We start from the raw sequence: 22,820 nt of genomic DNA, 5'->3' as shown, positions 1-22,820 counted from the left end.
CAAGCTATAAGAAAACTGTACGACTTTACTGATGAAAATAAAAGAAATCCTGAATAGGATCAAAAGATACAGTGTGTTCCTGGGTAGGAAGCCTATTATCAAGCGCCCTAATATTGATCTATACTGGAATATAATTAAACATAATAATGTAATATAAAATTCCAATTGGATCATTTCATAGATCTTGAGAAACTGACTTTCCAGGTCACATACAAGAGTGTATATATACACGTACCCAAACAAAATTTAGATGGAAAAAAAGAATTAAGGTGATTTGAAATTGCTAGTAATTAAATAACTTTAAAACTACGCTAACTGCAAAGACATAAAAATTGGCACAAGGACTAGATAAACAAAATAACAAAAAATATTAAAGGATTAGAAATAGGTGACTATACAGAAAGGAATTTACATGTGTGAGAGTGGGCACTCCACATCCGCAGAACAATAACTATTTATTAAATGGTATTGGAGCAAGTAATTATCAATCTGGAAAAAACAAAACTAAAAGCAGCTTATATTTTGGCTTTACAATGTGCCAGGCACTGTGCTAAGGTATTTTTTTTTTTAAATATTTTATTTATTTATTTATTTGATAGAGAGAGTGTAGGTGCATAAGCAGGGGGAGTAGCAGAGGAAGAGGGAGAAGCTGTCTCCCTGCCAAGAAGGGAGCCTGAAGCAGGGCTTGAACTCAGGACCCTGGGATCATGACCTGAGCCAAAGGCAGATATTTAACCGACTGAGCCACCCAGGTGCCCCGAAAAAAATTTTTTAAAGTGATCTCTATACACCAATGTGGGGCTTGAACTCTTGACCTCGAGATCAAGAGTAGTGTGCTCCACTGATTCCACCCTCAGGGGTGGTCACACCTAAGGTCTTTAAATGCATTAGTTCACTGGGGCACCTGAGTAGCTCAGCTGGTTAAGCATCTGCCTTTGGCTTAGGTCATGACTCAGGGTCCTGGATGGAGCCCTGCCTCAGGCTCCCCAGCTTGGCAGTGAATCTGCTTCTCCCTCTCCTTCTTCCTCTCTGATCTCTCTTGCTCTCTCTCTCCCAAATAAAATAAAATCTTAAAAAAAAACACAAAAACCTTTCTCTAAATGCATTAAGTTCATTGACTACCAAACAGTTTATAAAACACACACACAAACAAAGACACTAAGGCATAAATAGGTAATAAGCTTGCCCAGTTTGTCCAGTAAAGGCAATTAACTTGGTTCAATAATTGCTAAAGCCTAAAATTCAACCCCATGACATTAGATTCCACAGCCCAAGCTTCCTAATCATTACAGCACATGGCCAGGCTGGACACAAAAACAAATTCTAGATTAAAAACAAAATTATATATATTATATATATATATTAAATATATATATTATATATATATATATTTTATATATATATCGCAACATATATGTATGTTACAGTTTAGGTTACTGAAATCTTCCTTAAAACCATCACCAACAACAAATCCAGAAGAGAGAAGACTGTAACTACATAAAACATAAAATTTCCATATAACAAAAGATGACACAAGGCAAACAATGTGGCATCCTGGAGACTCTGAGTGCAATACATACAACAGTCAAGAGACTAATTCCTTTAAAATATAAAAAGAGCTCCTACAAACCAGTAAGAATAAAGACAAATCACCCAATTTATAAGAGGGAAAAGAAGAGCAGAAAGAAAATCACAAAAGATACAATGAAAAGATATCCAGCTATTTTAGTATTAGAGAAATACAAATTAAAAACACTACTATGTATTTTTTTAGGATTTTTGAAATTTATTTGACAAAGAGAGAGAGACAGTAAGAGAGGGAACACAAGCAGGGGGAGTGGGAGAGGGAGAAGCAGGCTTCCGCTGTGCAGGGAGCCAGATGCAGAGCTCGATGCCAGGACTCCAAGATCATTACCTGAGCCGAAGGCAGATGTTTAACAACTGAGCCACCCAGGCACCCCAATACTGTGCATTTTTAACACCAGGTTGGCAAAAATTAAATGAATATTGCTAAAGTGTGAATAATGGACATTCTTATTTATTTAATTAATTAATATTTATTTAATTATTTAAATAGTATTAGATGCATTAATATATATTAAATACTTAAATTATTTAAGTATTTTATATATTAAATACTTAAATTATTTAATTATTATATTAATTAGTATTTAATTTATTTAATTAGTATTAATTGATTCAATATTTTATGAGGGCAATCGCATCCTACCTACCAGTGTTTGAAAGGTGAGACTTTCTGACACAGTAATTCTACTTCTATCCTACCAAAGCACTCACAGGTGTGCGCAACAGAGATGCAAAGGAAGACTTCATGAAATTGTTGTACAACAGTGAAAGATTCTAAGTAATAAAAAGATCAGGAGGGGAATAGTTCACTAAGTTACAATTTTACTGACTACTCTGTAGCCATTAAAAGAAAATGAGGTAGAATGAAAAGGACTCTGCATGTGCTACCATGGAAAGATCTCTTTATTTTTCCAAAATAAAAACAGCCACGTGGTAGCAAGTTAGCAAGATACAAAGTTGAATACAAGGTCAATTAGTGAGAGAGTTTCTAACAAAAAAGTCAGAAAGTAGAATTTTTTAAAACATATACTCAACTGCATTAAAAATTTGAGAATACTTAGGAATAAATTTGAGTTTAAATGAAGTTGTGTAAAACCCCTACAAATAAAACTATAACACTGAGAGAAATTAGAGAAGACTATATTCAAGTAAGTATTTTTATCATGGAAAGAGATTTATGGAATTAAAAACTCAGTATTGGAAAGAGGTCAATGTCATCAAAACCATGTCAAATTTGATAAAAATTCTAAAATGCACCTGGAAATACAAAGAGCTGAGAATGACCAAAGTAAGAAGACACACCAGCAGATCATCACTTATTACAAATTTATAGTCATTAACACAGTGTTCGACTGTTACAAGGTTAGATATGCTTAGAGAATGGTGGAACAGAATGAAGAGTTGGTGTGGTCGGGGAAGGTGGGTTTTTCAGGAAAAACTTTAAGATAATTTGGGCATGTAAAAAACAGACTTGATGCCCCTCCCTCAACACATACACAAAAATTAATGCCCAGAACACTGTAGGTCTAAATGACAAATGAAGAGTGCTACTGTCTTTCAAAGATAACTTAAGAGAATATTTTTGTGACGGAGGTAGGGAAAGATTACTTTAAGGTGGCTCAAAATGCTCTAACCATAAGGACAAGACTGTACTAAAACTGAGAATCTCTATTTGTAACAAGGCCCCATTAAGAAAGGGAAAAGATTACCTACAAAGTGGAAGAAAACACTTCCAACACAATTAACCAAAGAACTCACATGCAGCATATAAAAAGAGCTTCTTTAAAACATAATAAAAGATGGACAATTTATTAGACTCAGACACATGATTGAACAGTGAATACCCAATGGCCCAAAAAGCAACTCAGAGAATGCTTGATTAGGAAACACAAATTGAAATCAGAATGGCTCAAATTAGAATGGCTCAAATGGCATTAGAAATGCCAACACCAACTGTTGGCAAAGATATGGAGCAACCAGAACTGTGTTGTACTGGTGGTTGGAGTGTGAATTGTTACCATGATGAAAACAAATACAAGAAAATAATCTTGGAAGGCTTAAAAAATGAACAATTCAATCAAAAAAGAAAATCACTGAGAATAAGGTGATTTCATTGTAGAACAGGACCCATAGTGAGTCAATAAGTATAACTATATGTAAATACAGCTTTGGGAATGATAGAAGACAGCATTTGATTAAAGAATATTTTAAAAATCAATTTATAAGAGTATAATATGATGCTCAACTTTAAGTGTGTAGTTTGGTTAGTTTTGACAAATAAATCACAGGGTTCAACCTCACAATCAGATTTGTCCCCCCAAAACGTTTGCTTACTCCCTGTGCGGTCAATTCCTCTATTTTAGCCACAGACAACCAATGATCTGGTTTTTGTGACTATTGATTAGTTTTGCTTATTGTAGTAAACCTGATGAATGGACATGTACAGTGTGAACTCCTGTGTATCTGGCTACTTCCGCTCAGCATAAGGGTTTTGAGATCAATCCATGCTATTGAGTGTATCAGTGGTTACTGCTGAGAAGTAGCCTGTTACCTATCGTATGTACCACAGTTTATCCTTTCACCTGATGATGAACATTTGGGTTTGTTCCGTGGCTGTTATGAACAAAGCTGCTGCATTTGTATGAGAGAAAAAAAAAAGGTTACCATCACCTTGGAAAACTGCAGGTATCATCTACTGACATTAAATTCTGACATACCCTGTGACCAACAATTTCACTCCCGAGTATATAACTAAGAGAAATCGTTCCTATGGGCACCTAAAGACATGTACAAGAAAGTTCACAGCAACATATTCATTATAGCCCAAACCTGAGGAAACCACCAATGCCCATCAACATTAGAATGAAGAAATTAGGATATATTCATGCAATGAAATACTATAGGGCACTGAAAATAACTGGATTATAGGTACACACGATAACATGTCTGGTTCTCCCAAGAAGGAAAGAAGCCAGACACAAAAGGAGTCCGTTTTGATGAAGGTCCAAAGCAGGTGAAACTAATCTATTGTGTTAGAAGTCAGGAATGTGGCTTCTTCTGAAGAAGGGTTAGTTGTGGGTCCCAGAAAGGGGAAGGAAGGGGGGTTCTGGGAGGTAGGTAATGTACTATTTCCTGATTTGCACTCAGAGCTATACACTTCAAAATTTGAGCACTTTTCCATATGTATGTTATGCTTCAATAAATATTGGCTTTTAAAAGAGTTAATATAGGGGCACCTGGGTGGCTCAGTGGGTTAAGCCGCTGCCTTCGGCTCAGGTCATGATCTCAGGGTCCTGGGATCAAGTCCCGCATTGGGCTCTCTGCTCAGCAGGGAGCCTGCTTCCCTTCCTCTCTCTCTGCCTGCCTCTCCATCTATTTGTGATTTCTCTCTGTCAAATAAATAAATAAAATCTTAAAAAAAAATAAATAAAAGAGTTAATATATAGGGACACCTGGGTGGCTCAGTTGGTTAAGCATCTACCTTCAGCTCAGACGAGTGCCACATTGGGCTCCTTGTTTGGCGGGGAGCCTGTTTCTCCTTCTGCCTGCTGCTCCCCCTGCTTGTGCACATGTGCATGCTCTCTCTCCCCCTCTGACAAATAAATAAAATCTTAAAAAAATAAATGAAAAAAGAGTCAATATATTAAGTTCAGTGGCATCACAATGATCTCAATTTATCTGTACAATAGTTATTTAAAATTATTATCACTGTCCTCACTTGTATACATGAGGACAGCAACTCTGGTCACAGCTATTAAAAGATAGAGCCAAGCATCATGTGATGTGCAAAGTCATGAAACCTGCAGCAAAGTGTTAATTCCAAACTCAGCCCAGTCCTCAAGATTTCCGTGCTCAATTTCTGTCTGAGACAGTTCACTTTCCTCATTTTATGTTCTCACTCTCTCATCCAGTGTCTCCTTTATCTGGAGGGAAATGCTCAAGAGTTTAGACATTGAAACTCTGTGTTTAGTTATTTCTCAGGAAGACAGTAATTTGTTCTTTCTGTAGAGCAGGAAAAATTTTAGTTTTGCAGCTGCTCTCTAGGGAGGAGTGAGAGCCCTGTCTTCGCTGAGCTAGTTGATGGCTATGAGCCCAGTAATGGGGGACAAGAGGAAGGAACCAGAAGGGGCTGACGATGGAAAGGTTTGGTGGTGAGCTGGAAGAGAGGATGTTAAGGCAGGACGGGGAGTGGCTGCTTGGTGGAGGGCCCAGAGAAAGAACGCTTGGCAGCTGCAAACAGATGGAGATTTGAGGAAGAGGAGAAAAATGGAGCCACCTGGAAAGACTTTTAAGGAAGAAGAAAAATATCAGCAGGAGGGATGTGTAAAGATGTAGCTTCGAATACAGTACAAACTGCAGTCTGTTCTTCCCAAAAGAAGGTTCAAATCCTGCTTGATTCATTTTCTCTATGACACAATACAATTCCTGGTATTTTTAAACCATTAAAATAAAAGTGTTCATTCAAGTATCTCCTAAAATCAAATATGCACCCACCGTATACGTTAGCACATAAACTATGGCCCAACAATGCTTTCCACTCGAAGTTGCAAGAATCTGCAAACCAGAGCATTGTTTTCTTTTTTTTAAGCAGCATTTTAATTTGCTTGCAATAGCTTCGGTAAGCCTTGGCAGCATTAAAAAAAAAAATTACAACCCCTCTTTTTAAATGTTTAGGAGTCAAAAATGCAACATGAAATGACCTAATCAAGTTTTGTGGCTGTGAGCTGGTATGGGACACCTATGATCTCCTTTATTATTCGGACTGACTCACTCGGGCCCCATCTTTTTTTTTTTTTTTTTTGAATAGCCATCCTAATTCTTAAGTGCGGCTGCTCCCCATGTGTTTCTCTTGCTGGATCTTTAAATGTCAGTGCATTGGCAGGAGAAAAAAAAAAATACATCACTCTCCAGCCCTTCCCTGATTTGAAGCGGCCATTCCTCTCTTCCCCTTATTATTCCAGCTCTTATTATCTTTATTTTTCAGGAAGTCACAACCTTTCATATGTAAAGTGAATACGATCAACTCAATGATTTCTAAAATGCTTGCAGCTGTCAGGTTTTAATGTAAAATTTCAGGTTCTATATATATATGTGTATTTTTTTTTAAGATTTTTTTTTTTCTAAAGATTTTATTATTTATTTATTTGACAGGCAGAGATCACAAGTAGGCAGAGAGGCAGGCAGAGAGAGGAGGAAACAGGCTCCCTGCTGAGCAGAGAGCCTGATAGGACCCTGGGATCATGATTTGAGCCAAAGGCAGAGACTTTAACCCACTGAGCCACCCAGGTGCCCCTAGGTTCTATATTTTAAATCTCTTGCTTTAACTCCTCCTGAGCCAAAGACCTTTACTCATATTTCCTGGAGTACAACATGAAATTCCCAAGTCGCTGGTCCACATTTCAGGATTCCTTCCGCTTGGTATCAAGCTTTAGCTCTCATCTGTGTTGGAAGAGTCCAGCTCCCTCCCCACAGCTCCCAGCTGTGAGCAAGTAGAAGCCTAATACACACACATTCCAATCCCCCTCTCATTTCCTAGTACACCCTATTTCTATGGCCACAAAATTTAAGACTCTCCTGTTTTTAGTCTGTACAGCTTCCAGTTTTCAGGATTATCACCGTAACTCCATGCAAGTGATGGTGACAAGTCACAAAGCCCTAGAGAATACACAACGAGCAAACCTATTGCCTAGACCATGAAAGGAGACACTTGGGATCATTTATGCAGATACAGGACATTAAAGGAAAAATCTAGTCATAGTCATAGCTAATACAGCGTGCTAGTTATGAATGGATACTTTTTTTAAAGCACAGTAAGGCCAATAAAATACTCAAAGATATTTATAGCTTTCCTTTGCTGATGAGGCAAGGATGTCTGACTCACCAGGAGGGGCAGTGAGCAGCTCTATCCTTTATAACCAAGGAAACCCAAATAAGAAACAAACCAGAAAGTAGGCTGATCTTTATTAAGTTGAGGGGTGGGTTGTTTCCCTATCTGAACCAGAATATTCTAAGGAAGGATGTTCGGAATGGTGTGAGTGAGCCCCAGGAAAGGCCACATGTGGCAACAGCTTGCTCACTCCCAATAACCACGCTGCCATGCTGGGTTGGTTCTCTTTTCTACAAAAGCCATGGTGCTCCCTCTCAGCAGGGCAGTCCACAGGCCATCCCTCAGTCCCAGGCTGGGTCTGATCTGCAGCCAGTGAAGGGAAGAGCTTTTCCAGATGAATATGGGAAGAGAAACCAAAAAAGCATAGTTCATTTTGCTTCAGAAAAAAATAAGTGCTTTTCTTCTGTGCATTTTCTCCATGGGTAATTAAGTCACTGCCATTTCCCAGATAGTACCATTTTAATGTGCGATACCATCTGAATGCAAAACTCCCAATCATTAATTTCATTTCCTCTCAGGATGCTGAGGCACAGGCCATGATGATATGTTTCACATTTCTTAATAAGTAACTAGGTGTTTCAGGTCCACCTTCCTAATATAAAATAGGAGATAAGCAGGAAAGAAAGCCCAGCTCTGGGCTGAGCTTCTGCATCAAAGGTTCATCTAGACCTGGGAACCTGACGGGTTGGGGGAGGACGGAAGAAGGAAGGAAGGCTAAGATGGCGGTGAGGTAGGGGGAGGGGAGTCTGAAATGTTTGCAAAATTAACTGCAGTGTCTTCTTCCATAGCTTTCTACCTTTGTTGGGTTTTTAAAGGAGCCTCAGAATGTTCAGAATCACTAACCGGAGTGAAAACAAAAGTAATTTTCCCCTGGTATTAGGCAGTCAGTCAGTCCGTCCAAAATATGGCCTTCACTGGGTCCAGCCCTGGCCTCGGACCTGGTGTTACTTGAACCACTAGACTCTTAGGAATGCATCTGACTTTTAGGAAAAATGAATCATGAGATACAAATTCATATCATGCCTTTTTTTTTTTTTAACAACATGCCTAGGGATATATTGAGAAAAAATTCAGGCAATATTTTTACTGAGTCAAAAAAGAAAATTTGAATAGTTTTAGAAGAGGTGTTCTCAAATAGAGATATGAAGCCTTTTCAAAAATCTCAATTCTCATTTCAACCTTTACATTAATTCACAAATTAATGCAATTCCAGTAAAAAACCCAAACGGATCCTTTGGAAACCGAGATTAAAACTAAGGTTTTCTGGAAGAATAAGCAAGCCAAAACCATTTTTTTTTAATTGCATAAAAACTTGAACAGATCCTGACATGTATATTAATGCTGAAATAATTAAGATGTCTATACAAAATGGAAACACAAAGACCACAGAAAGTCCTCAACAGTACCATGCTTAGCATAGAAAGTAACTAAGCTAGAAGCCTGCTTTAAGTTAGCACCTCAGGGGGGAAAAAGTGATCTTAGATCTATACCTCAAGCTATACACCAAACTCAATTTTTGATATAAAATGGAAGGAAAGAAGGAAAAGTTAGAAAAAAAAAAACACTTAAGCAATTTGAAAAAATAGGTCATCTGAATAGGAAAGTTCTTCTTAAGCAGAAGAAGAAAAGTTATATATTAAAATGAAAATAGATTTGACTATACACAAATATTTAAAATGCTTTCACATTGGACAAGACAAGTAAAATTAAAGACAAATGATAAAGATGGAAACTTTTCTCATTGTTTTAAAAGTACTGTTTTTAGGGTGCCTGGGTTGCTTAGTTGGTTAAGTGTCTGCCTTTAGCTCAGGTCACAATCCCAGGGCTCGGGATTGAGACCCATGTGAGGCTCCCTGCCCAGTAGGGAATCTATTTCTCCCTCCCCCCCCACAACCCCAAACCCCCATTTGTGCTCTCTCTAATAAATAAAAATCTTAAAAAAAAAAAAAAGTACTGTTTTCATACTGAATATATTTGCATAAAAATTAACTTTGGCAATTAATACATATTGAATACATTAAGGTTTATACCCTTTCATTTAGCAATTCCAACACAAGAAATTTATCCTAATTAAACATTTATGAACAAAAATATTTACAGAATTGTTATTTCCATTTTTATACTAAAATACCTTGAAAAACTAAATCTCTATAAATATAATCATGGTTAAAATGTAGTCAATAAAAAATACAGTCACATTTTCAAGTGTGAAAAGCAGCTCTATACAAGATGATCAAAAAACTTTTAAGTATTCAACTCACGTAAGCCTTTCATAATTCAAAATGTTGGCAATGGTTTCCCTATGAAACAGAATTACAGGAAGTTTCTTTGGCTTTGTGATATTTCTGGCTATTTCCAAAATTCATTATTTTATTTTGTAATATAGGGAAACATTTAAAACTTAGAGAAAATTTTCTAAAATCAGTAAATAAACTCTCTATATTAAGGTGACAAAGGTATTCACAGAGCAAGGCTCTGAATGATGGCCACTATATTTCCTATGAACCCACTAAAGCAGAAGACATAAAACTCCCACAGGATAAAAAAACAGGCCTTTTTCTCACGCCATTGTGTTAAAGCCTGTGTGGTCAGGTGTGATGGAGTTAAACGCACGCCAGTCCTCCGTGCAGACTGAGAGACATACGCCCCTTGTTGATGTGGAGTCTGCTGCGAGTGTAACTGTGCTGGGTATCCTGGGTTTGCTAATCCAGATCTACTCTTTTCCCCTTTGAGGCTCTATTCTGGGCCCTGTTGTCCTGACGGAATGGCAGAGAATGGCTCCCAGTCCTTGGACTTGTCTTTGGATTTGGCCATGGGAGTGATGGTGAGAGACAAGACAAAGAAAAGAGTCAGACTATTTATTTCCCAGCTCCTTTCCTGTCAAGTCACTGGGGACCGGCTGCATCCCTCTACTGAGGGCCACAACTCCTGCTGGGCAGTCCTCACCATACAACTCAGCCTCCCTCTGAAATTCTGGGTTTCCCCAGTGGCTTCTCCCACCCTTGCCCCTTAAGTCTAGGGCTTTCAAAGTTTCTGTCCATAGAGCCAGATGTTGCTCCAGCTCTTAGTGCTTTCCTGAAACCCTGCCCACGCCTTTGGAAAGAGTTCTAAATAACTCTCAGTTCGATTAGCCAGTTTGAGTCTGTCACCTGATTCCTAAAAGCACCCTGGTTGGTATATTAATATATGTAATTTAAAAAAAATAAGTGCAGTTATCCTTCACAAACCAAAAAGAAAACAAAAGTGACATAATATGGCTTAGATAATTTTTTTCACGTTTGAAATAAAAAGTTTAACCCCGTGTTAATGCTATGATTGAATGATTCTATGATACCAAGGTTCTTGTGCCTTCCAGTTTCGTTTTACAAGTTTCTAAACCTTGTATCACCTTGCCACGTACAGAATAGCATATTAGAAGAGAAATAGCAGAGGGAGACCACCGGTTATCTGTTTCTCACGAGAGGAATTGCTTCATCATCAATACAAAGGCAGACATTTTTCTTAGGTACCCCCTTGTATGTTTCATGACACACCATTTCACTTTGCTGTGATGGAGTTTTACTTTGCCCCAAGCTTCAAAAGCTAATCAAGTTTACTACATCCAGATGTTTCTGGTCTTGCAGCAGTAAAGGGGCCGGACTCAACAGAAGTTGATTAACCATTTAAGGATATGAGAAGGCCACTGAAAGAGATTCCTCCTTAAAAAAACAAGATCATCCCACAAGGTTGTTTCAAGAGCCAACTCATACACCCAGGGAGGGAAAAGACAATTCTGAGAAGAATATGAGGTCTGTCAAACGGATTCTTCCAATCTCATTCGCCAGGACTGGGGAGAGAGGTAGTGCTCTTTTCCCTCCAAATTATTGTGAGGCACCCCAAACACAAAGCAGAATTGCACAGATAAGAGTGTAAGAAAGCAGAGCACAAGAGACGGGAGAGAGTAATGCACTCTCATTTAAGGAGAGAAGCTCAGGCTTAGTGAATTAACACTGGGGCCCTTTATTGAGAAGAGGTCAACTTCAGCACCAACAAGTCCTGTGCACGATGGCTCTGATGGGGGCTGATGATTCACTCGGCTGACACATCACCAAAGTTCCAAGAGCTCCTATCTTGATGGTGAACACAGAGTGATCAGAATGGCACTGAAAGCTCTGGAGGGCCGAAGGATTTACCCGCTAAGGGAGGCCGTTACCATGTCAGCAGCTACAGATGATGCTGATGCTTTAGAAATGGCACAGAGAGCCTCCTGAGCAGTGGGCACCAGCAGCAGTGCGCAGTTACCCTCACATGACCAAGAGTACTTTGGAAGCCTTAGTTTAAAGGGACAGGTCCTCTGAGATCAGCTTTCTTTTTATCCGTGAACAAAAAAGATGAGTTTATAGTATTGGGTGATCTTGTAAGCCCTCAGGGGGAAAAATTAAAAAAAAAAAAAAAAAGTGCTAAATGACAAACTGTGTATAAAGGAAACTCCAAGCAGTGGCAAATCTGAAGTGGCTGAGGGCAGCACAAGGACACCAGGGGACTCCTGAAGACAAAGACAATCTCATTCCCTGCTCTGCCAAGGACTGAGCTTAAATGCCAATACAGAACTCCAACAACACACTTGAAATAGGAACGCTAGATTCTTGTATACCCTAGGAAAAATAAAGAGCATTGTGGATGTAAAAGCCCAAGACTTCAAACACCTTGAAATATGTCTCAACTAATTTCACTGTCTCTGTGCTCTCTTCAAGTGACAAATTTCGTATGTCTCCCGAAAGGCAGGGAAACCAATGGAAATATCACAAAATGCTTGAAATAATAAACCAACAGTTTTCTCAAAAAAAAAAAAAGCTTAAGAAAATCACAAGGAAAGTGTTAACTTCCTCAAAATTAGCAATAAATGATAGGGCAACCCTACACTGGTATCAAGTGATGGGGTAAAAATAAGTTTACTTCAGGCACAGTGGCATCTTATTCTTATTTGATACCACCAAGAGGATAGCAGCTCCTAGCAGGCTCTCAGGAACTGAACACCAGCCTGGGAGTGTAGTAAGGAAGCACTGCCACTGTGGGAACTGGGTGGGGACTTGGAGATCTTCCTCAGACCACAGTCAGCCCTCTCCGTCACTGTGTTAGCACAGCTCACGCAGCAGCCCTATCATTATCTGTCTTGCCCTCCCCCCATCTCATCCAAGACCTTAGAAAGCTCTGAGAATACAGATCATGACAAGCAAAGACTGGGAAAGCCACAGATGAGGTCAACCACAGTATTCTTCTGAGCTTCTGGAAATGGACTAAGGAAACTGCAGAGATATAAACACCCCCCAAATACTATTTGAAGTGGATTATGGTATTGAGTTAACTTCTCTGCTCAGCAAATGCTCATCATGACAAGGAAGACTGCTACGATCTACTGATAGGAACAGGACTTGGAGCACCATTAATAACTAGGAATAAGAAACACGCAAGGATTGTGGTTTTTCATTAAAGCAAACTTCAGTACTTTTAAGTGTGCAAACTGTGCGAGATCATGAGGAAGAATTTGGTGGCTGGTTCATTGACTGTAACCACAAGCACTACAATTTAGGAAGAATCAACTGTAGGTAAGAAGACTGGAACAGATATATATATATATATGTTCCAGATATATATATACATATATATATGTATATATATATAGTTTTTTTCACTAAAGCCAAGATACTTTTCATTCTAGAAGTCAAACACTGCAGAAAAAAAAAAATGCTATGGAGTAGCTGATATCTGGGGATAGTCAGAAATCTGCAGTTGGGTAAATGGAGGCTAAAAGCCATCGGGCTGTAAACTGAGGATTCATTTGCCAACCCAAAATGCATCTGTGTTCTCAGTCACTGAAGTAACTTACAATACTGCAGAAAAACCACGAATTACTAACCCACCCCAAATTTGATCCATTTACATCTATTAGTGAATAGGAACGGAAAGCGTTTTTCTCTCTGATGGAAAGACTGATCCTCATATACACACACACCCTAAGACAACCAGAAAAAATAGAAGCCTGCATAGGTAATCTTCCAATCTCAGGAAGAAGACAAAGACCCTTCACCAGAGATGCACAAACACATCTATTCATTTAAGATACACCATCCTCTAATTCCTGTTATTTTGTGTTTTGTTTTTTTTTTTTTAATTTGTGAACTTTTCAGTTAGAGTAAAAATATCTAAATGGCCCATTCCGTTTTAATATATTCAAGCAAAGTTCCCGGGAAGGTTTCCAGAAAGTTGGGTTGCTTTAAAATTGGCCATGCATTAAGTAAAGCTTTGTCTCACCAAAGGGAAAAAGTAACTGATACAGTCTCTTTACATTCACTCCACACAAGGTTCCTGGAGTTCTAAGGCATTTTCAAAGGGAGAAAAATCGAACTGCAGCTCTGGAGGTGCATACGAGGCCTCTTTGAGCAACCGTGCCAGCTCCCAACAATATGAGGGCCCACCACCTGCTTCCTGAGGAATGTGAAATCTACCTGCTCTGCTGGCTCCCCAAAGGTTCTCCTGCTTTCCACAGCGGCTGCCCTTCATTCATTCCATGGCCTTCCCCTTTCATCTCAAAGAGATGCAGTCATGATAACTGTGCAAATGTTCCCTTCAACAGCGCAACCAAAAAGAAAAGCCTTCAGCCTTACATTTTGCAGGGAAACAAAAACTCAAATTCTGGGAGGACCGAACTAGCACTAAAAGCCACGACGGTGAAGGATTCATTCCACGGGTACCCGGCTTCTTTTCACATTACCTGCTTCAGTGTACTTCAATCCCACTTTTTCTTCTGTGTCTTTTGTCTTTGGGGGTGGCCAGACAGCTTGGAGTCTGCCCGGAGTCCTATCGTCCTGCTCGGTAGGGCTGTGGTCAGGCTGTTGAAAAAGCAGGTAAAGAAAAGGACACGTTATATGAAATGTGGCCACAGCGAATTAACCCCTGAAGACATGCTGCCTCTAACTCCAAAATTAATTTAAATGGCCAGTTGCATGTTGTGCTCAGTCACTATAATTGAAACAACTCCCTACAGAGTGTCCCTTTTCCAGAAAGGTAAAGTGATCAGTGAGGGTGGAAAAAACAACAACAAAAAAACAAAACCAAACAAACAAAACCCTCAAGGCCAAGTATGAAACAAACATTAATAGATGATATTTATCATATAACTTTTTTTAAATCACCAACATCAAACTGAAGGTACAGTTATATATGCATTGTACGTAGGTACATTTATAGGGATGATTATACATGTATCCCAAACCACTCCAGGGTATTTTATAATATAAAGATTAGCTCTGCATTTTCCATAAACACCAGCTGTATGTGGGTCAGGAAATATTTCTCTAAACCCTCAACATTGCTGATCTCAATTCCTTTTTCTCTTCTTTAAATAAATGACATGGCCTTCATATTGAAGCCATTTTTTATAGGGGCTGATTTTTACTACTTGGAGAATGCCATATTGTGTTTAATTTTCAACTACATCCTAAGAATGTTTCCAAAAGATTTTTAAATTTTTATCGCTTCAACTGATCAACTATAAAAGGGGATGATAATTCAAGACTGAGGAGATACTAAACTTCTATTGTTCTTATGAACATTTAAGATCTACTGGACAGGAGTTTGCTAGTCTTTATAGATTACCTGAATTAATCTCCTTAATAGCAACACTAGCTCACTAATGAGATGGTTACCATGGGCTAACTTCACTCACTCTTCACGACTACTGCGTAAGGTAAGGGTGAGGGGATGGAGGCTCTGGGTGATTGAGGTCACCCAACCAATAAATGATGAGTTAGAATTAAATGATTAAACCCAGTGATCAGGATGCCTTGTAACAAACATGGAACATTTTAATCATATCACAAACACATATTTCGCCAAATGGCAGACTTCAAAGTTAAAACAGAGTTTTTGCAGAGGTCTAACTAAGAGGTGAGGAAATGCGGGCTCTCTCTACAGCATCACTTCCTTGTGCTGCTTTATTTTTTTATAAGAACATCTACTATTAGGGTGCCTGGGTGGCTCAGTCAGTAAAGCATCTGCCTTCAGCTCGGGTCATGATCCCAGGGTCCTGGGATGGAGCCCCAGTTTGGGCTCCCTGCTCAGCGGGGAGCCTGCTTCTCCCTCTCCACTGCTTATGTTCTCTCATGTTCTCTCTCTCTCAAATAAATAAATAAAATCTTAAAAAAGAAAGGAACATCTACTATTAATGCTTAAACTCAGAGTGACACTTTCCCCTTTCTGCCCACACATCGTTATGTATATCCCTCTTAGGACCCTCCAGAAAAATAAAAGAAAAACAGAATTCCCTAGTTTAACTCCATACTCCTTGCAAGGGTGATTTGATCGTGATCCCCTTTTACCTAGAAAAGATTCACTAATAACAAGTAACTGGGACTCACTTTGACAGGAAAGCTGAAAAAGAAATACAGCAGCATTGCATCTTACAACAAAACCCCAAACCCAATTCTACATACGCTTTTGGACTCAGAGGGGCCATCGACCGGCCTTGACCTTGATCTTTCAAACACAGCTCTTAGGGACTCTTTCTCATGCTTCATCTTGCGCTTGAGGGCTTCCAGCTCAGACGTGTCAGCTGTGGTCCCCCTTTTGGGGGGACGGACAAATATGGCTTTAAAGGCCTCAAGGGCTGTCTCTGGGGGCTTTGGCTTGACCTCTCCACCCTGGGTCTGGGCTCCGCTGGGGCCGCCCTGGCTCTCCTGGGCAGCACTGCAGCCCATCTCCTCCTTCCTGGGCTGCTCAGGATCTTCTGCCTTCACTTCTGCTTTGGGCATGTCAAGGACGAACAGCTGAGAGAGCTGCTCCAGGAGAGTGGGAGTGGCCTTCGGGTCCGTTGTCTTCTCCCCAGCCTTCACGGTCTGAGGCCCTGCCTGCGCTAAGGACTTCTGAACGGGCTGTGTCAATTTGAGCAAAGCCAGGTCGCCATCCTTTGGTTTAATTTCAGTGATGGTCTTCCCTCCCTCACCTGTGGCCCCCTTCTTCAGCACACGAAGCCCGCTGAAAAAGGCCGGAAGCTGGAACGACTTCTCTCCGGCGACTTCTTTTTTAGACGAGGCATCCTCGGTGACACCGACACTCACGTTCTGGTCTGTCACCGCGGGGAGGACTGGGGAACTTTCTTCGGCAGCTTGTCCTTGCGTGGGGCCGCGCTCTGTCTGGAGGCCACCACTGTCAGGTTGCGGTTTGCTACTTATCTCAGGTGGAGTCCTTTGAGGCCCTTCTGCACAGAGCTCTGCATCATCCCTTTCCCCAGTGGTGCTATTTTCCCTACAATCACGTGGCTTTTCTTTAGGATCCTGAGATGGCTCAGATAAAACACTGGGGGACTGTGGGCGGCTGGCATGGCTCCCCTCTTCTGGCTGCTGGCCACCATCATCAGAGTCCGAATCGCTGGTGGTGTTCACAAGAGTCCCACGAACCAAAATGACATCGTCTCTGTTCACACTCTGAGCACTGAGGGGAAGTGGCTCTTGACCAGGAAGAGAAATCCCTGCCTCTTCTACTCCCTGACTTCCCTCTGACTCCGTTTCCACCCCTGCAGTCTTGCTATCATTTCCAAGGTCAGATGGAACCTGAGCCTCTGCCTCCGGCTGCTGCTCCGAGACCTTGCTGGGGTCACCCAGCTGAGGTAAACTGTGGAATGCCTTCATCACTGCGCCTTCCTCGTCGGGCTTCACAGAGTCCAACTTACTTGTAAACCCAAACAAAGTTTTCATAGAGAACTTGCTCAGGATCGACTGAGCCACTTCAAGTCTGGCTTCAGGTTTTTCTGGTTCCGAGACATCATCACTGCCATTCAGAGTGTCTCCAGCGTCCTCCATGTCTGGACAATGCCCTCCGTGCACGTTCTGACTTTTGTCACTTTTCCCTGCTCCCTCAGTTTATCCACACCATCGGCTCTGAACTTACAGGACAGGGAGCAACAGGACCCGGCAGCCTCTCCGCCGCGGAGCAAGCACGCTTGGGCTCTTTCAGGTCACTTGCTGGGCCCTCCTTCCGGGGTGTGTGCGAGGATGGAACGCTCGGGGCCAGCTGTGAGAAGCCCGTGGAGCTTTCTGCCCAGACGCAGCAGAGGCTGCACACCTTACTACACACGAACTGGGGAGGCTGCTCCTCTGGGACTTCCGTATTTATTTCCGCAGACAAAAGCGTTTTTGTCGTAGGGAAACTCAGCCTGCCCCCAGTCATCCCAGCCCAGGACTTCACTGTGAGCTCCGCCCCAGAGCCTCCCTGTAGCTTTCAACTTCCTCATTGGTGAGCAAGGGAGGCTCCAGAACGTGCTGAGCCGGCAAGCAGATCCTGACAGCCCTTGACCCCCCCACCCCTACCCCCCCCTCGCCCAGCAGCCCAAGAAATTCAAAAGTGAATCAGCAGAAACTGACAGAAACGCTTTTGAGAAGCTCCCTCTTGCCATCTAAATTTTGGTCGGAAGCCTGTGCTTCATCCAGGCCAAAAAACCTAGCAGCACACAAGGATCAACCGTCACTTACAAAACCCAAAGCAAAGAAATGCAAGTAAAGGAATAGATGATCTCAAAATGCCCAGAACTCCCAAAAGCAGTAAATTACTGCTCTTGAAGGTTTTGTTTTTGTTTTTGTTTTTGTTTTATTGCTTTCTTCCGACTCCCTGCAGGTTTCATCTGGAATGCAGATTTCCGCTGCTAGGGCTGGGGGTGGGGAGTGGGTGACCCACAGGACGGGTTTCAGATTACTGCTGTTTTAGCTCAGCCCATCTGTCTCCCTGTTCTACAAACAGGTACTTAGGCAAGCACGCCCACCACGCCCAGTGTCCACCCGCCTTAGGCGGGCAGAGTAAACAGCCCCAGCCCGCCCGAATGATTACCCTCCCCACACTCTGTGCCAACCTCAGGCTTCTGCTCAGCAGCTCTAACTTCCTGGTTTCCTTAGGAATCCTGGTGTCCGAAGGGCACCCCTCTCTGCTTCAGCGATCCAACCAAGTGAAACCTGGCATGCTACAAGGTAACAACACACAACCTGCCTAGTTAGGCAAAGCGATTCAACCAAGATCCCCAAGGAGCCACATTCCCCTAAAGGGCAAAACATCTGAAACGTCTCGGTCAGTCAAGTTTCTATCACAGTCCCAATTTGCCTAAAACAAGAACAGGACAGACGAAATCATCAGCCCAAGGTAGTTTCCAACACTCTGTATGCTGAGAACACAGCAACCAAGGACGTGGAAAAATTGCGGCTGTTTCCTAGCAGCATAGCTAGCTGCCTCTTGGGACAGCTTCCTGTCGTACCTTAAGGTCTCAGTGTTTTTCAAATCTGGTCCAGCCAGCAGGCATTTAGCAAGCACCTGCGATGGCCAAGTTCCTGCACTGGATCAGGACAGTCAAACTGGCTGAAAACTAATCATCGGGTCTCTGACCAAAGTTGCAAGAAAACTGAGCTCAGGTGTTAAACACAAACAGCAATTTATTCTGCAAAATAAAAGCTGTAGCCATAAGCAAAACAACACTGTTAGTGGATGTACATCAAGGAGCAGCTATGAATAGCACACTGAAGACTTGAATCATGTTCCCCCGAAAGCATTAAGACTGGGAAATTCTGATTGCAACACATTTCTAGCAATGCCTTCAAAAGGAAGCCTCACACACAGAAGAGTATGTATTAGAATATCCCACCAACCCCTCTGGGAAAGTTAAGATGTAACTTCTGGGTCCCTGATTTGGCCTTGAGTCCAAATGGAGACTTTTCCACTTGTTCCTGATGCTAGTAGGTTTGGGATGACTCATGACAGCACACTTAATCAAAAGGCCACCATGACACACAGAAAATTTATCAGCACCATTTACGTCTTAGAACAGCTTCCTGCCCAGAGGAAATGCCCATCGATGAAAATCAGACTTCTGCTTCTTCAAGACGGAGGAGAAAAGGAATCCCCACACCACATCATAAGATCTGTCTTCTTAAGAACTACACAGACCATCTAACACAGGAGTGCGGGGAGAGACATGACACCTCTTTTGTGTTGTCCTTTTTAACTGAAAGGCTCCATTTTCTCGGACCTCACGAATTACTGATTTCCAGAATAAGTTTCTGAGATGGCTTGTGTACTAGTCCCAGAAAAGACACAGGAGTCTGTGCAAGGATTCTGCGACACAGTAAGAGGCTCTCCCCATACAATTCTCCTCCATTTATGAAGCATAATTCTATAACAAAGATGTATTCATCCAACCATTGCTTTTAAGCACCAACTGTGCACGAGGCTCTGGGGATATACAGACGAAGGAAACTCCAGCTCTCTACGTTCGTGAAACATGAAGTTTAATAGGGGAAATCCGCCAAGAAAAAGGTGACACTTTGTTCTTACACTGTAAGTCCTTTACACTCTCAACTCAGTCTGACTCACAAGAGGTGGACCTAAAACAACTCTGAATGAAAGCAAGCAGTGACCTCTAAATAGGATAAGAAAGAAAGAGCAGCATGGTCATTCAAACACGTCTTCGACGACAGCCTCTCTCGCGCTATGAGAAACACTACTATTGCTGGTCATTGAAGGAACTGAAAAACGTTGGCCTATAATGTTCAAATAAGAAGACTGCGATTTTTTTTAAACCATTTTACTTTATTTTTCATCATGAGAAGTGTACTCTTTAATCCCCATCCACTGTATCCCCCCATCCTCTTACCCACCTCCCCAGTAGTTCATTCTCTATAGTTAAGAGGCTGTTATTTGGTTTATTTTGTCTGTCTGTGTCTCTCTTTCCTTTGTTGAATCGTTTTGTTTCTTAAATTCCATATGAGTGAAATCATACGGTATTTGTCTTATTTTGTTTAGCATTATACTCTCTAGCTCTATCCGTGTTGTTGCAAATGGCAGGATTTCATGCTTTTCTACGGCTGAGAAATACTGTTATAGATAACAGAATATTTATGTTTATATGTTAGACCACATATATGTGGTATATATATCACAAATATATATTTTATAGATAAATATCTTTACCACATATATATGGTATATAATTACATATAGTATAGATATGTATCTATATATAGGTATATTATTATACATAGTAATTATATATATATGATTAATGGATAAAATATATATATTTATAAGTGAATATAAATATATATACACACCACTTCTTTATCCATTAACCTATCAGTGGACACTAGGGCTGCTTTCATATTTTGGCTACTGTAAATAATGCTGTGATAAACAAAGGAGTGCCTGTATCCCTTTGAGTTAGTGTTTTTGTATTTGGGAAGGAATACCCTGTAGTGCAATTCTTAGATTATAAGGCAGTTCTATTTTTTACTTTTGGGGGAACCTCCATACTGTTTTCTACAATGGTTACACCAATTTGCATGCCCACCAACAGTGCATGAGGACTTCTTTTCTCCACATCCTCACCAACACTTCTTGTTTCTTGTGTTGTTGATGTTAGCCATTCTGATGAATGTGTGAGGTGATATCTCATTGTACTTATGATTTGCATTTCCTGGCTGATGAATGATGTTGAGCTTCTTTTTGTGTGTCCATTGGCCACCTGTATGTTTCCTTTGGAGAAATGCCTGTTCATGTGTTCTGCCCATTTTTAATCAGATTATTTGGTTTCCTTGGGTATTGAGTTGTAGCCACGCTTTATATGCTTTGGATATCAACCCTTTATTGGATATGTAATTTGCAAGTATCTCCTCCCATTCAGTAGGTTGTCTCTTAGTTCTGTTGTTTCTTTCACTGTGCAGATGCATTTTATTTTGACATAGTCCCAATAGTTTATTTTTGCTTTTATTTCCCTTGCCTCAGGAGACATATCTAGAAATATACTGTTACAGCCAACATCAGAGACATTATTGCCTGTGCTCTCTTCTAGAATTTTTAAGAAGCCTACAAATGTGATCTTAGTTGATTGGTTTTGAAAAATGAATCTATTTAATGCTTTAACATTTTCAGGGGGAAAAATAATCACTTCTTCTGGACATCATTTATCTCAGTGTCTTATTCTGCGATGCATACTTTTTAAATGCCTACTACACAAAACCAGTACCAGCCAAGACTTTTTCCTTTACAACCTCCCCTGAATCTCCTTTGTTTTGTACTGGTCAGTGGCAGGTCACCCCAAGATAGGCCACTGTGGCATGAAGGTTATTTTGTGTTGAAGGCAATTGAGACCTTACAGGCTCAAGAGAAACTTTTGCTCCTCTCTTAACTACACACAGAAGAATCTAAATTGGAGGTCTTCCTCAGAATAATGGTTATTCCCAGAGATAAATTTTATCTGAGTGACCATCTGTATGGCAGGACAAACATCTAGTTACCAAACATCTGCTCTTGTTGCCCTGTGAATTGCCTTCCTTCCCTTCGGAGTCCCAGACCCCATCCTCCTTCTCCTTAGTTTAGGGCAACATATATACCGCATTTTGCCTATCTTTGGAATTATATCTTTCTGGCTTCCCTGTATGCACAAAATTCAATTTGATTTTCTCCTAATCTGTCTCCTGTCCATCTGATTCTTAGTCTAGCTAGAAGGGACAGGAAACTCATGCTCCTTGACAGTTCTAACCTCAAGAGCCTTAAGCCCTATAGTAGCTATACATGTGCAAGAGGCCAGATAAAGTGGCCCAACTTAGCTAAGTTAAAATAGGTAGCATTTGACCCTTGTGATGTTCTTTGTAACTATTTGTTAAAAACAATAGGTACCGATTGTTAAAGCTCAGGATATCGGATATTGATTATAAATATATACACTTTATTCATTAACCGATTTGTTATAAACAATCAGGGGCACCAGGGCAGCTCAGTCAGTTAAGCATCTGCCTTTGGCTCTGGTCATGATCTCAGGGTCCTGGGATCAAGTCCCACATTGGGTTCCCTGGTTAGCAGGGAGTGTGCTTCTCCCTCTGTCTGCTGCTCCCCCTTGCTCATGCTCACTCTCGCTCAAATAAACAAATAAAACCTTAAAAAAAAAAAAAAAGAAGAAGAAAAAAGAAAACCATTGGTACCCAGCTACTTGAAAACTGGACACATATTTGTGTGGAGAATTTACTAGCAGTGAGTTCTCCATGTTTCTCCCATCTCACCATCCTCTCAGACTGAGGCAAAAGGCAACTGTTCTTCATGATAATAAGAACATCAGTCCAACAAACTGACACCTGGTGAAATAAGCCTGCAAGAGTGATTGCAACGAAAAAGCCCTGTTGCCCGAGAACCATCAGTAAAACCCAGCTTCTTGACTCTTGTAAGATTAGAGGAATCACCATTAACTGTCGGAGGCAGGCCCCTGGCCAGCGCGGCCTCCGCCATTAAAAGATGGCGCCTGGCTAGTTGCCAGGTTAGGATTGCCTCGTGAGACTAAGCG

The 22,820-nt window shown here is 40.9% G+C and overlaps 1 protein-coding gene across 22 annotated transcripts in view; it reads right to left on the bottom strand.

The window, feature by feature from the left end:
* The window catches only part of FMN1 (formin 1), a 413,714-nt gene that overhangs the window by 263,978 nt on the left and 126,916 nt on the right, over nucleotides 1-22,820 (bottom strand). For 20 of the 22 annotated variants that reach the window (XM_032343205.1, XM_032343188.1, XM_032343184.1 and 17 more), the window contains one exon: nucleotides 14,226-14,343. The exons of 1 other annotated variant lie outside the window; for it this stretch is intronic. In XM_032343205.1, coding sequence (XP_032199096.1) covers nucleotides 14,226-14,343 — 118 coding nt within the window. Of the gene's footprint in view, nucleotides 1-14,225; nucleotides 14,344-15,945; nucleotides 17,492-22,820 lie in introns of those variants that run through there. One more of the 22 variants, XM_032343197.1, reaches the window with a different exon arrangement.

The sequence above is a fragment of the Mustela erminea genome, chromosome 5 (assembly GCF_009829155.1).
Source record: "Mustela erminea isolate mMusErm1 chromosome 5, mMusErm1.Pri, whole genome shotgun sequence".
Classification (NCBI taxonomy): Eukaryota; Metazoa; Chordata; class Mammalia; order Carnivora; family Mustelidae; genus Mustela; species Mustela erminea.
The sequence above is the reverse complement of the archived record's forward strand: the minus strand, read 5'-3'. Positions and strand labels throughout refer to the sequence as shown.